Source organism: Littorina saxatilis, linkage group LG5 (assembly GCF_037325665.1).
Source record: "Littorina saxatilis isolate snail1 linkage group LG5, US_GU_Lsax_2.0, whole genome shotgun sequence".
Taxonomy (NCBI): Eukaryota; Metazoa; Mollusca; class Gastropoda; order Littorinimorpha; family Littorinidae; genus Littorina; species Littorina saxatilis.
In genome coordinates this window covers 29565335-29579924 of record NC_090249.1, presented here as the reverse complement: position 1 = coordinate 29579924, position 14590 = coordinate 29565335, and the positions used below count along the sequence as shown (strand labels likewise).

The following is a 14590-nucleotide window of genomic DNA, read 5'->3' as shown; positions in this document are numbered from 1 at the left end:
CATTTTACTGTGACTGTCGACCCTGTCTATAACGACAACCAAAGGGGCCGAACAAAAATGACAAGCTCTAATTTGGAAGCGTAATTTCTTCTAGTTTTAAAATCATGTCACATTTCTTCAAATCTAAATACTTGATTATGACACAAATAGTAATAGTTTCCAAGACAAAGTCTCTGCTTTTGTTTGCCCTCAACATTCCGATGATACTATCATTTAAGCCCGGTGCTGTGGCGTCAATGTTTTTTTAAGTCCAGTAAACTGAATAGTAAAAGTTATGGTGCTGTAAATCACTTGGAATGAACTCATTCACTGTGTGAAACGGAGAATACAGCGGGATTTTCTCTCTCATATATGCCACCACTGAAGAGGCATATAGTTACCTATTGACGCGATGACAAGTAAGATCAAAGAGTAAGATTGTATAGTACACTTTCACTGTGAATTTTCCTGCAACGTTAACCTAGTTGGTCGTTGAAAGTAGGTTTAATTAAGTAAGCCACACACAACACTGCACTGGGTCTATCACGTTATTAGATAGTAGTTGGATATGTAAAATCATTTTGAATATTACAATTTCCATTCTACCTAATGCAGTAAGACTAAAGAGTTGGCATGTTCGTACGACAAAATACTATCACTAATATAAAAGATGCATCGTTTTAGGGCTTATCGTTCAGAACAAAAATTGAAGGATGTTCTTATCCATTGCAAAACCCTGGGAAAGTGTGTGAGGTTTTACATGATCGCTTACAAAAGAAAGACAGTACAGCGGAGTCAAACCTGCCCTGGCGACTACCTATCAAAAGCGACCACCTCTCAAAAACGACAACCCAAAAGGATCCCTGACTAGTTTATTTCCGTCTGTTATTCCCCTTTTAATAACGACCACCTGTCTATAAAGACCACTTTTGGTCGTTCTTTGTTTGTTTGTTTGTTTGTTTGTTTAACGCCCAGCCGACCACGAAGGGCCATATCAGGGCGGTGCTGCTTTGACATTTAACGTGCGCCACACACAAGACAGAAGTCGCAGCACAGGCTTCATGACATTGTCTCACCCAGTCACATTATTCTGACACCGGACCAACCAGTCCTAGCACTAACCCCATAATGCCAGACGCCAGGCGGAGCAGCCACTAGATTGCCAATTTTAAAGTCTTAGGTATGACCCGGCCGGGGTTCGAACCCACGACCTGCCGATCACGGAGCGGACGCCTTACCACTTAGGCCAACCGTGCCGGTTTTTGGTCGTTCCCTCGGGTTTGTTGTTATACTGACAAGTCTGACTATGCCATTAAGAATAAGTGTGACTGTTTCCGGGAATTCCCGGTGTGAGAATGAACTCTGACCTTTTTCTGGCTGCATCCTTCTCCCGCATCTGTAGCTCCAAGTCCTGAGCGTACTCCGCCTTCCTCCTCCTCTTGGCGCTCTCCCTTTCGTCATGGCCACCTGTCGTCGTCATCGTCATCATCATCATCATCATCATCATCATCGTCATCATCATCATCATCATCATCATCATCATCATCATCATCATCATCATCATCATCATCATCATCATCGACGACGACAAAAACATCATCAACACCCTTCATCATCATCATCATCATCATCATCATCATCATCATCATCATCATCATCATCGTCATCATCGTCATCGTTGTCAACATCATTATCATCGTGAGATGGAGTGCATCTTAGTTCACACACACACACACACACACACACACACACACACACACACACACACACACACATACACACACACACACACACTTACACACACTCAGGACACTTCTGGTTCATACTCCACACACACACACACACACACACACACACACACACACACAAACACACACACACAAACACACAAAGAAGCATTATAACACAAAGACTCAGTTACCTTCAACCATCATCATGATTGCAAAATGATGTAACTCAAGAAACCACACCACTGATCAACTAATCGATGAAGGACTGATTCCAGCTGGGATTTTTTTCGTACGTAAAATCCAAAATGACTCTCGTGGTGTTCGGCAATGAATTCCACAATGACTCTTGGAGTCTTTTGTACCGATTATCACTGAGACTAAATTACAGAAGTGATCTACAAATTCCGTATCAGCAACTTTCAACGAGAGCATCTCATAACTCTAGAATCCCATTCGTCGCCCTTCAGTGGTAGTGTGTCGCACATTATTCAGTTCAGATGGTAAGATCAAGGTGTCTCATGATTGCAATAATCCTCACAACACAGCCCTCCAAAATCAGAAAAAGCCAACAGTTTTAGCATTCGGCTGAGCACTCAGGTGTAGGTCTACCACAGCTTCACGTGTGTATCTGAATACTCGAGACACAATTCAGACCACAGGCGGAAGGTATCGTTCACTGGACCATTACTTTCATAGTAGCCTTTCTATGAAAGTAGTGGTCCAGTGAACGATACCTTCCGCCTGTGTTCAGACACAGCCATGGTCTCGTCTCGAAGATTCCTTAAATTTCGCAACGTGGTTCAAACCCAAGAATGATTACTTTTGCGCTAATTCAGAGCTCATCTCAAAATGAACGTTCACAGACAACACCTACTTCCAAACAATATGGCTGTTTCATACTCTAGAATACAATCCCTTTATTCTGTTTCAGTCACGCAGTTCCGATTTTTGACTAAACTTCCACACAATATTCGATATCGATATGCTTAGCCTATATCTCATTCTGCGATACTTCGTAGCCTGCATTACTTCTGATCAACTGAAATCTTCGCAGTGAACGGTACACACACAATTCTTTCTATAGGAAGCTATATATTCCTTTATCTCCTAGACTGGTTCTAATTACAAGTTTCAAATCACAGCCTAAGCACTGACGCGATCGAAAGTGAAGCCCTAGCCCTTGCAAAACATCACACAGCGGTACCGTACCAGCTATAACTGAATATGTGTCATGTTTGTCTGATCTCGGCTATTTTGTCTACTTTTTCCCTTTCCTGACCCTAATGCACCCTATTCCCACATTAACCTGTTGTTAGTAATCCTTTGTCCACCCTGAGTGCAGATGCTCGCTAAAAAACGGCCTAGTATATGGCTACACGAACGCGTCAAGAAGCAGTCTTTATTTGAAACTGTCTAGTTCTTCCAACTCGTAAAATCTTCACTGGCAGTGGTCTCAACAGACACCCCTGGGCAGTGACCGGGTGCAATATCAAGGGGCAAATACCGGATTGTTTTGACCATGTGAATTGTCCAAACAACAGTGGTATGACCGAGCTCTCACTTTGTTCACAGCACGGGGTGGAAAAAGCGTTATCGTGATCATGCATAGCGTAGTAAACGATACGCACTGTCACTGGGGAAATAAAGACATTAGGCCACAAAAAAAATAGGTGTGGTTACGGTAACATAGCCCCCCCAAAAAAAATAGGGTAGGAAGGTAGGCAATCACTTTTTTTTAAAACTTTTTTTCTTCTAATGTGTACAAATTAAACCTACTTGACAGGGAAATAAGTGTGCGACTCGGGCGCTTTCGCTTTCATTGCGTTTTCTGCACTCGTTTTCTTGGTTTTTGTGGGTTTTTTTGGACAAATGTAATAAAAAGTTATAGGGTCGGCCCCTAAAAATAGGGTAGGTCGGGTTACCGTAACCACACCTATTTTTTTTTTAGGCCTTATAGTCTGCGGTTTTTGTACTCTTTAGTTCAGGGATTGGGGATTCTCGACCTCTCAGTCTCGGGTGTGTGTGTGTGTGTGTGTGTGTGTGTGTGTGTGCGTGTGTGTGTCATTATGTGTGGGTGTGTGTGTGTATGTATGTGTGTGTCAGTGCGTACGTGCGTGTGTGTGTATTAGTTGTGTGATTGTGTTAGTTGTTTTTGCGTGCGTGCGTGCGTGCCTGCGTTCGTGCGTGCATGCTACCGTGCGTGCGTTCGTGCTAGCGTGCCTGCGTACATGCGTAAACACCAACCCTATTTCAATACTTGAACTGAACTTACGGAAAAATAACTTCACTTTTTCAGACAAACCTCAGTACTCAAACACCTGCACAGACCATTATTGACATCCTCACCCCAACACATTTTTACAGCGGGATCTTATGACGCACGGTCATTCAGAACTAATGAATCGATCAAAATCTAAAAAGGACGTCCCAATAAAGACTGAACGGGATTACCTTTCACACACCCGCAATGTTCTGGTTTGGTAAACAAGAAAATCGCAAGGACAAAAACGGCTGTAAGTGCTAAGCCGGAGAGAATGTAGTACGACTGAGAGGTAAGGTGATTGCTCAGTTTATGAACGAAGGAAGACCTTTCTTGTTGGGAGCAAACATGGCCAACCTTTTGCTTTTTAAAATTTTATTCTATTCGTATTTCGTCACTTTTTGACTAACTGCATGTATTCCGGCAGACTAGGAATCGAGAGGAAGGTGATGGTGTGTGTGCGTGTGTGTGTGTGTGGGGGGGGGGGAGCTGGGGTGGTGTGTGTGTAAACGACTCTCAGAATACTACTGAACAGATTTTCATGACATTGTACATGTGAATTCTTCCAGGTGGCATCCCCTGACTTTTTCTCATTTTTCGATGACTATGACGATCTACGATGACGTCTTAATCGGCTTTTTTGCACACACACACACACACACACACACACACACAACACGCACACACACATGCACACACACACACACACACATACACCCACACACATATACACATACCTACACACACACACACACACACACACACACACACACACACACACACACACACACACCAGCGTACTTACCAATGAGCAGTGACGTCGCCATGGTGACCAACAATCACAGGTCAGAGGTAGTTATTGGTATATATCCACAGTAATTTCGCCTGTGATAAACAAAAGAAGAGAAACAGCTGATGTTAGATCCATTTGAAAGAAACTGTTGCTCATTTAGTTTTAATAATGACTTAAACATAAAAAAAATAAAAGTAGTCACTAAGGGATGTTGGTGATCTGTGCTTTTGTTCCTGACATATGTTGTGGGTTGAATTCGGTAGTTGATCATATATGCTGATATAGTTTCCGTTTCAGGAGCTGAACCGGTGGCCTGGCGAGCTTGTCAGCTGGTTCCTTCTCACTTGGCTAGCACATGGCTATATATGTCGCGGAGTCGGGGAAAATGTGCGCTCATTTCACGTGATCGTCAAAACACTGCCTATTACGCGAAATCGGCAGCGTTTTGCCGAAAATACCCAGAGGCTTCCAAAACTTAACCAATTTGAAAAATCGGCAGCAAATGTTGGGGTAAAAAGATCTCAAATGCTTTAGGTATCACCTCACGTGGTCAGCTAGATGTTGGAATGGATAGAAATCGCAATAATCAATAATTATGGCGAGTTTTGTCAAAAAGTGTAGTTTTCGTGTATTTTTGGACTTTTGTTCGACACAGACCATACACGCCATAATAGGGAGCTAAAGCAATGTTAATGCAATGTTCTTGTGACAGAAAACGTTCCGGACTCGCTGCCGCTATCGCGTAATGGGCAAGATTTAGATGGCTTCACACATTTTCGGCAAAACGCTGCAGATTTCGCGAAAATAAAATCAGCGATTTCGGAAAATTCCAGGCAGACCTTGGGGTCACCTCCACCTCCCCTCCCCTCCCCCCTTTCTCAATGGAAAAGGTTCTGCAAGGTTCTTTGCGATTTGAAATAAGTGTCACAGTTTTGTCGACTGCAGACGCCAAGCAACATTGGGTACGGTATGTACAGGACATTTCTGCGACAGCACAAGAAGGAAGAGTTCGTCAAATGGAGACAGATAGAAATGGCAAGACTGGATACGTAGAAACACAGCAACATTTGCATAGACAGAGAGGTTGAGCAGAGACTTTATCCCCGAGTACGCTAGTACTTGTGCTCAACAGACTTTAATTGTGTGTGTGTGTGTGTGTGTGTATGTGTCTGTCTCGACTTAACAGCTTATTGCTGGGAAACTACTGGGCGCAGTTCGTTCAAAAGTTGATACACTAACTTGATAATAGGTCCGATTGATCGTATTAAAACTTCATAATGTTACCTGGGACCTAAATGCGAAATAAACCACAAAAACGACTTGGCGGTGGGAGGAATTCACACGGAGCAACAGCCAGCCAGGCAGCCTGATAGAACAGCCAGCCAGCGGATACTGTCGTCACAAAAAGACGTCATGACAAAGTTACACGCAAAGCGAAAGAGACTTTGACGTCATTTACTTTTGTTCGGAATGTTCCCAGCTTGTCAGTGAAGACCTGACGTGAGTAAGCTTACCCAAAACGTCTTTGTTCTCTATTCACATTGCAGCTGTGAAATAATCAGTCTTGTGTCTCGGTCGTGTAGGTACAGAGTTTGCTTCTGCAATCATTGTGTTCGTGTTGATGACGGCTTCATAAGACAAATCAGCGAATCTATCGTGAGGAAGACGTTTATGTACAAATCACCGAACCCAACCCATTTTTTGTGTGCATTTTTCTGAAGAATAAACTGCATGTGGTTAATTTCATCCGTTTAATGCTTGTCGAAACGAGCCATAAGGCTTTAGAATAAAAGATTTCACGCATTGCTTGGCCATCTGATCACAGATGAGGTCGCAGTTTGTAGGTTGAATCTATGAATCGGCCAGAGATAGATCTGCATTTCTGGTCAGAAACCAACATTCACACCACAGGCATTCCAAACATTTATATTGTTAAGTTATGAAGAGGGTCGGCAGTATATTTTTCACTGTGATCAAATAAAAGAGAAAGGCCAGTCACCACGCACATCCTCGGCTCGCATGCAATGTATTTATATAGCAAAGGGAATGCCTGTAATTCACACAGAGCAATCACGTGCACAAGACAAAAACTTTCATACTGGGGGAGCGAGCCAGTCTGAAGAGTACTCGGGTCCAGCGCGAGCGTTTTTTATCAGATATATTGACGGACAGGTGGGTAGAAACACAAACACACACACACACACACACACACACACACACGTCATCTTATGATACTGATGTTCTCATCAGATTATTAAAACACGTTCTGATATGACATAATATAATATAATATAAAGTAATCAAAAAATGTATTTGAAAGAAACAACAACATTCTTCTTCTTCTTCTTCTGCGTTCGTGGGCTGAAACTCCCACGTACACTCGTGTTTTTGCACGAGTGGAATTTTACGTGTATGACCGTTTTTACCCCGCCATTTAGGCAGCCATACGCCGCTTTCGGAGGAAGCATGCTGGGTATTTTCGTGTTTCTCTAACCCACCGAACTCTGACATGGATTACAGGATCTTTTTCGTGCGCACTTGGTCTTGTGCTTGCGTATACACACGAAGGGGGATAAGCCACTAGCAGGTCTGCACATAAGTTGACCTGGGAGATCAGAAAAATCTCCACACTTAACCCACCAGGCGGCCGCGGCCGGGATTCGAACCCTCGACCTTCCGCTTTGGAGGCCGACGTCTTACCACCACGCCACAGCGCCCGTCTACAACATTCCTCTCTCTCTCTCTCTCTCTCTCTCTCTCTCTCTCTCTCTCTCTCTCTCTCTCTTCTCCCCCCCCCCGCCCCCCCCTCTCTCTCTCTCTCTCTTCTCCCCCCCCCGCCCCCCTCTCTCTCTCCTCTCTCTCTCTCTCTCTTCTCCCCCCCCCCCCCCCCCTCTCTCTCTCCTCTCTCTCTCTCTCTCTCTCTCTCTCTCTCTCTCTCTCTCTCTCTCTCTCTCTCTCTCTCTCTCTCTCTCTCTCGTCATTCACTGACATATATGCATACTTTTCTCCCCATGCACAGCTCTATTAAAAGCGATATCAATGTAATTCCCAATGCGTCGATACAAACCCGTAACCTCTAGTGTCAACTGTCTGTGCAAGAATGGAGAGAAGTTTCACTGAATAGCGCCGTTGCTGGGTAGAGGGCGATCCTTTAGCATGGTATCACATACACAGCGCGTAACTTAGGCCGTGGTCCAACGATGTTCACCACTGGAACTACGACGTTCGCGTTTGTCCTTAGACACTGGCATTTGTAAATGGGGCATTTGTTGAACATGCATGAAACTTCAGCGGTACTTGCAACTTTTTGTTTGTTTGTTTGTAAGCTTGTCAACCTTTTGATTTTAAATTTGGTATATGATTAAAGACTTTAAAGGCATATGTACGCGCTCCCGTGTTTACAAAGTGTAGTTTGCCCATAATCGATGTCAAACGCACCATAAGACCATGTAATGACGATATGTCGCCATGCGCGGACCATATACATGCATTACAGCTTGTTTTAGAGTCTCAAAAACTTTGGATGTAACAAAGACGCAGAGTTATTTCCCTTGCGTCAACGCTACCTCTGTTGGCAAATCTATAAATAGGACGATCCAGATCAAAATGAAAATTAACATATCTCAACATTGAAGGGGTCCTAGACCACAATATTTTGCAGGGAACTTAATTTAGCATGTCTCCAGCTGTTGGTAAAGCAATTAGCGTGTATAGTCATCGAGTACATATGGCTTTAAGTTTAGAACTATATCTGATAAATTGCAGGATTGCTTCACCAATGAATCAAATAACTAAGAAACGCGTTGTGTATTTTAACTGTTGTGTAAATACATATCCCTTAAAGATACCTCCCTTCCCGTGTACACGAACAAGTGCACGACCCGACTCTGCCCGGGCTTTTAACAGGAGATAAAATCACCCTTCCACCTGGACATGCTACACAAATCAGCAGCCCTACTACCCGCTTACTGTGCACAATGAAACTGTTTCGCTGAATCAATTTATCAGATTGACATAGGCGTCAGTAAGGACATTAAGTCATCAAACATCCCCACCTTGGATGGATCTAAAGTGACTTACAAGGTGTTATATACACCGGAGGGATTAAAGGTACCTTTCAGTTGTCACTTTTAAACCTTCTAACAGGTGGTCCTGAGTTTTATCTTTTTCTTAACGAAACTAAAATTGAATTAAAAATCCATGTTTTTAATGGTCCTTCCCCTAGGAAGTCAACGCATATAAAGGAAAAATTATTGATATTCCTCTTACAAGGATCTTAACGTATATTTCTCATTGCCCCACCCCCCTCCCTTATTCATGGAGAGCGGGGCCGGGGTCCTATCACGGTCGGGATTGCTTGGTCTTGCCCTTTTCTTTCCTTCCTTTTCTTCTTTTAGCGTATCATCAACTCATGTCTCTAAAAAGAAAATGTCCTGTGAGGACGTTAAGAACCCCCTTTTATCGTACCTTTCAGCTCCATCTGTTTGAGCCAGATCTCCCCACAGACGCTCCACCTTGGAGGGTCCCGGGACAGGGGCGGAACACATCATTGCTAAGGTGGGGGGGGGGGGGGTTTCCGAATTTTTTTTAAGGACAATTCGACGACGCGAAACGTTTACTTGAGGGCGCGAAGCGTTCGAACCTCCTAGGGGGCTAAGGGGGCATTGGCATCGGAAAATGCTGATAAAAACAAGGAAAATGGAGCAATCTGGTGCAATCTGAGCAAAAAAAACTTCCCCAAATACACATTCCAAAAAGTAATTTTAAGAAGAAAAAATTTGATCAAAACAAGGACATTTGACCGAACTGGTGCAACCTGAGACAACAAATTACCCAACTACTTTCCAGAATTTAGAATCCAGCTACCCCTTGCGATAATTTAGCGCTCACACAGCCTTCAGCGGTTTTCTGTGCAAATGATGCAGGCCCCTATGACACATTTATTGTTTGTTTGTTTGTTTGTTTGGTAGTAAGTTGTGTTTGTTTTTTAAGTTACAACTTCACTGTTCTCAACTTAAGCACATGTTCTTAGGTGATTTTATTGTAAGCTTTGGTACAGAATGGGCCAGACAAAGCAGACATCGTTTAACTTATTTCTACGCGAGTACATGGTCCAGCTTCTTTGAATCTCTTAATACATTCATGAGAAGCATAACTGGTTGATATACAACAAAATGTCATTCCACAGAAGTATGACACAAAACTCAGTTTAATTAAGACACTCCACAATGAAGAGTCTATCAAAACAAAAATACACACACAAGTCAAAATTAATCAGCAAATGTTCATGAAGTCTACCTACACTTTTGACCATACAATGAAGAGCTAGAGTTTTGACAAACTTTAGCATTTACATAAATATCGCACAGAAACACAAGACAAATCATAACATCGTAGTTCTCGAACCTTTATCGTAGTGCAAGAATTCCTGTGCATGCTTAGCTTATTGATCGGGAAGGAACAGAATAGGCGAAGAAATGGCAGATCGAAGTCAGTAGCGTCGTCGGCGATTGATTTGCAACGAAAAAGATCGAAGAAAGTTTTCAATAAAGGGAAGGGTCGGTTTTCAAATCGGCTAAATGGCAGTCCAAACACTGCGGTTGGGATGTACTGTGACGACGGATTTCTTGAGTTGGTTCGTAAAGGGAGAGAACCTAGTGCGAGTTTTGTGAGTTGAAAAGAGAAATGATTGAAGAAATAGATCTCTGGGCGCTTTCGGGTCCTTTAGGGCCTTATTAGGTATATTAACTTTCAGCTGCTTTTGGTAAAAAGCATATGCATGTATTGCTCTCACTTAATAATGGATCGAAATATGTGTATGCTTGTTTGTTGGTTCGTCCGTTCTCCCCTTCATTTGTCGTTTGTTCGTCATCTGGGTTGTTCGCGGTTTGTAAACTGTGTGTACAATTCCAGCATCCTGACAAATACAACAGTCCTGAGTCAAGTGATGCAGTATTTGGTATTGGCTGACAAGAAACACCCACGAAACACGCAAGCAACCACACACCCACACACACACAAACACACACACAAACACACACACACACACGCACACATACACATACACAAACACACACACACACACATACACACACACACACACACACACACACACACACACACACTATCTCAAAGGGCAGCGTTTAGGATTATCGATTGCAACCCTCGAATTACTCCTGGGAATGTAATACTTGTCGAGTCAATACGTTTTTATATCCTACTTGATTTGATAGCAGTAACTCTATACTACACAATTTAGATAACAGGTGGCAGCCTGAAGTATTTCAAATTGGCGAAAGATCAACGGTTACTTGTGCATATCTAAAACAATGTTGGTGAAACTAAGTGAAGGCTGCTATCCATATATAGGAAACAAAATGAAAACCTCGGCCACTCTCTCAGAAAGACATTTTATGAGAAAGAATCGAGTGTTTGATTTTGATTCGATTTTAGTTTTATGAATGAACGGACCTCGGGGACAGGGAAGGAGTAAAATATTTAGATATTGAAATGACAAGTACCGTGCAAGAAGTCAAAGCAAAATTTAGCGCTGCTGTTGACTGGTTTGACTGATTTGTTTCAAACTCAGGAAAAAGGAAAATACATTCAAAAGTTTCTTTCACTTATCATATTTCTTATTAGCGTCTATCTACACTTAATTATTTCACCAAAGTAAAAGAACAAGTTTACTTTCTGTATGACCATTGACTATAACTGCTAGTACAGCGCGGAAGCTCGCCCTGCATGGCGTGTTAACAAAGATTGCCCTTACCTCAGTGGTAGCCATTTCCACTCAAAAACACTTTCAGGACGCCCTAGTCCAAAAGGCTTTGGCAATCAATTCGTCCCCAATAATCCATTTGATATCCACACGTCAGTAACTGTGAGGTGTAAAGCCACAAGTACATATTCCAACGTCAGAGTCAGTAAAGTTGTCTTCATTTTCCTCACAAACAATTATTTGTCGTTGAAACTGCAACGTTTAAAGACTAGGGCCTTCACGTGCGAAGATAAGGGCTTGTAGAGTCAATCAGATAATCAATACACGCGAAGGACGACGAACTGTCGTATTTCCAGGACTTCAGATTTCAGTATTTCTCGGAGTCAACTTTGTGCAGACTCTCTTCGGTGTCCGAACACCCCCGTGTGCACACATGCGCACGAAAAAGATCCCACGTTCACAGCGAAAGTCTCAGGGCTTGGAAAACACGAAGACACGCATGCATCATCTCTCGTCTCCGATTATCATGATCGTATTTCGATACTTTGACGAGACAAACCCAATGCTGGTGTGTCGAAGAAGACAGCCACAGCGGGCTTGTTCGAATCAAAGTATCACACCATATCTTCAACGTATTACCAATACCTGTCCCAATATAGACCAGTTGGTCTAAGAGGACGTTAAACCCTAATAGTCAGGACTTCAGGTTATCAAGGAATTCATCGACGATTAATCAAAAGACAAAAGGCAGCCATCAAACATCCTGTGGGTCCATGACAGGAATCATTAGCATTTCACCCACAATCAAAACCCAAGTTTGCCTTCGTTGATTATTCAACAATGGCCAAACACAGTTTGAAAGTGAATTCAGTACCTCACACAACTTGTCTTTGATTAAAAACAGCCGAGGAGTGCGTTCCGGGATTTGAAACGGTTGGTGCACTATTACACACCAACAATTCTCAAAGACACAAAGTCAGTTTCGTCTCTGGCAACATGATATTAATGTTATTCCACAAGGTGTCACCACTTCAAAGGCGACAGAGTCAAACACCGTAAATATCAGTGCACAATCTTGCGTTTGATGTAACCCACAGAACAAACTACATTTCAATATCACCACCACTATTACTGACAATTGTAGATAAAAATCGATCCATCATTATTTCATAAAACAACGTATCACCACTTCAAAGGCGAAAGAATCAAACTCTCTCCTTCTAAGCATGCACAACCTTTAAATTGTGTTTCCCAGTGACTCAAAGAACAAGCTACATTCCAAAATCTCCAGCACTATCAACGAAGATCATTGAGGACAATCCCAGAACATGACGCCACTTATAACTGCCACTCTCATGCCTGCACTTCACAAAGTTTAGCACTGTGCAGTTCGGAATTAAAAACACACCTGTCTGTCTCGAAATCTTTTACCTAACACACTACTAACTCTCTCGACATTTTCCTCGGAGTCGATTTCATGCGAGTGGCTTGTGTGTGTTGCTTTGATACGCAGGGCTTTTTTTTTTTTTTTTTTTTTAACAGTACTAGTATCTTTGCGTCAGTGGAGTGAAAACGAGAAGGGAAAGAATGGGTAAGGGAAAGAATTCGGCGTGACAAAGGGGAGTAATCATGATTGTTTTCTCCCGGACAATAGTGGCATCCGGATACGGTCGACCTGCGACCTCGTGTGTTGGGCGACTGTTGGGCGATTGATTCAATATAACTGATTGCGTCGATGTGTGCAGGAGAAGGAGTCGGGACAAGGGGTGGAGTGGTTTGTGTTTGTGTGAGGGGGGGGGGGGGGTGAAGTGAAGAATGAAAGGTGTGTGGGGTGGGATAGGGGGAGAATAGGCCTGACTGGCATTTGTTCGTGTATGTGTGTGTGTGTGCGTGCGTGCGTGTGTGCGTGCGTGCGTGAGCGTGTGTGTGTGTTTGTGTGTGTGTGTTTGCGTGCGTGTTTCGTGGGTGTTTTCGATCAGCCAATACCAAATACTAAATTGAAATTCGAGGGTTGCAATCGATAATCCTCAACACTGCCCTTAGAGATATCGTGTATACATGTGTGTGTGTGCGTGTGTGTGTGTGTGTGTGGGGGGGGTATGTAAGTGTGTGTAAGTGTGTGTAAGTGTGTGCGTGCGTGCGCGCGTGCGTGCGTGTGTGTGTGTGCTCTTTGGCTGTTAGCCTGTCTTTCTGTCTGTATGTCGATCAGGAACGTTTGACAGAATGTGTGTCCGTCCCGATGTGTGTTTTCTATTTGTGTCCGTGCATGCGTGTGTATTTGATGCCCTTTGTCACTATCACAAAGTATATACGTCACTTTCTCTCTATCTTTCTGTCTGACTTTGTGTGTGTGTGTGTGTGTGTGTGTGTGTGTGTGTGTGTGTGTGTGTGTGTGTGTGTGTGTGTGTGTGTGTGTGTGTGTGTGTGTGTGTGTGTGTGTGTCGTTTTGCATGTATGAGTGTATGTGTCACACATCTTAAATAAAATAACTAAGATTTCTTTTTGGGATGAACTGGCATCGATGAATGAATGGCTAGGACTACAAACAAATACACAAGACACAAAGACCAAAATAGTGAAAATAGAAAAGAAAATAACAGACATTCTCGTTAAGGTGAGAAATCAGATAAAAGCCATAAAGGACTATGAAAACCAGATGTGACAAAGATTAGACAAAGAAGACTGAAGCAGCAGAAACGACGAATCAAAACAAAAAGAAGACGAAAGACAAAAGAACAAAAGACATTGTCTTGGCAGAATTAAGTCAATTACATTTAATTGATTGAAGTAAGGAGGAAATCAACAAAGACAGAGAAAAACTTTACAAAGAAAGAAAGCGAGCAAAAAACCTACAAATGTCTTACCTAAAATGGAACCGTCGTCAGAAGCTATTACCATCCACCAGCGAAGACGTCGGGACAAGAAATTTCAAATGTCTCCATGTTCACAGAGCAAAACACACTAAACACGGTATTAAAACCTGAGAAATTAACACAATAATTCACTCCTACTTGTCCACACTCGAAAACTAAAACAAAACTATACTTAACTTATCATTTTGCACAGAAAGTTCATAAAAACTACCCCTCGTACCGCTGGTATCCGAT

At 42.7% G+C, this 14590-nt stretch overlaps 1 protein-coding gene across 7 annotated transcripts in view; it reads right to left on the bottom strand.

The window, feature by feature from the left end:
• Window positions 1-14590, bottom strand: part of LOC138966810 (centrosome and spindle pole associated protein 1-like) — a 41366-nt gene that overhangs the window by 26684 nt on the left and 92 nt on the right. For all 7 annotated transcript variants that reach the window (XM_070339152.1, XM_070339151.1, XM_070339153.1 and 4 more), the window contains exons 1-3: window positions 14348-14590; window positions 4775-4854; window positions 1347-1446 (exon numbers count right to left, since the gene is read on the bottom strand). The exon at window positions 14348-14590 is cut by the window's right edge. In XM_070339152.1, the coding sequence (XP_070195253.1) occupies window positions 1347-1446; window positions 4775-4796 (122 nt within the window). In that variant the 5' untranslated portion in view covers window positions 4797-4854; window positions 14348-14590. The remainder of the gene's footprint in view (window positions 1-1346; window positions 1447-4774; window positions 4855-14347) is intronic.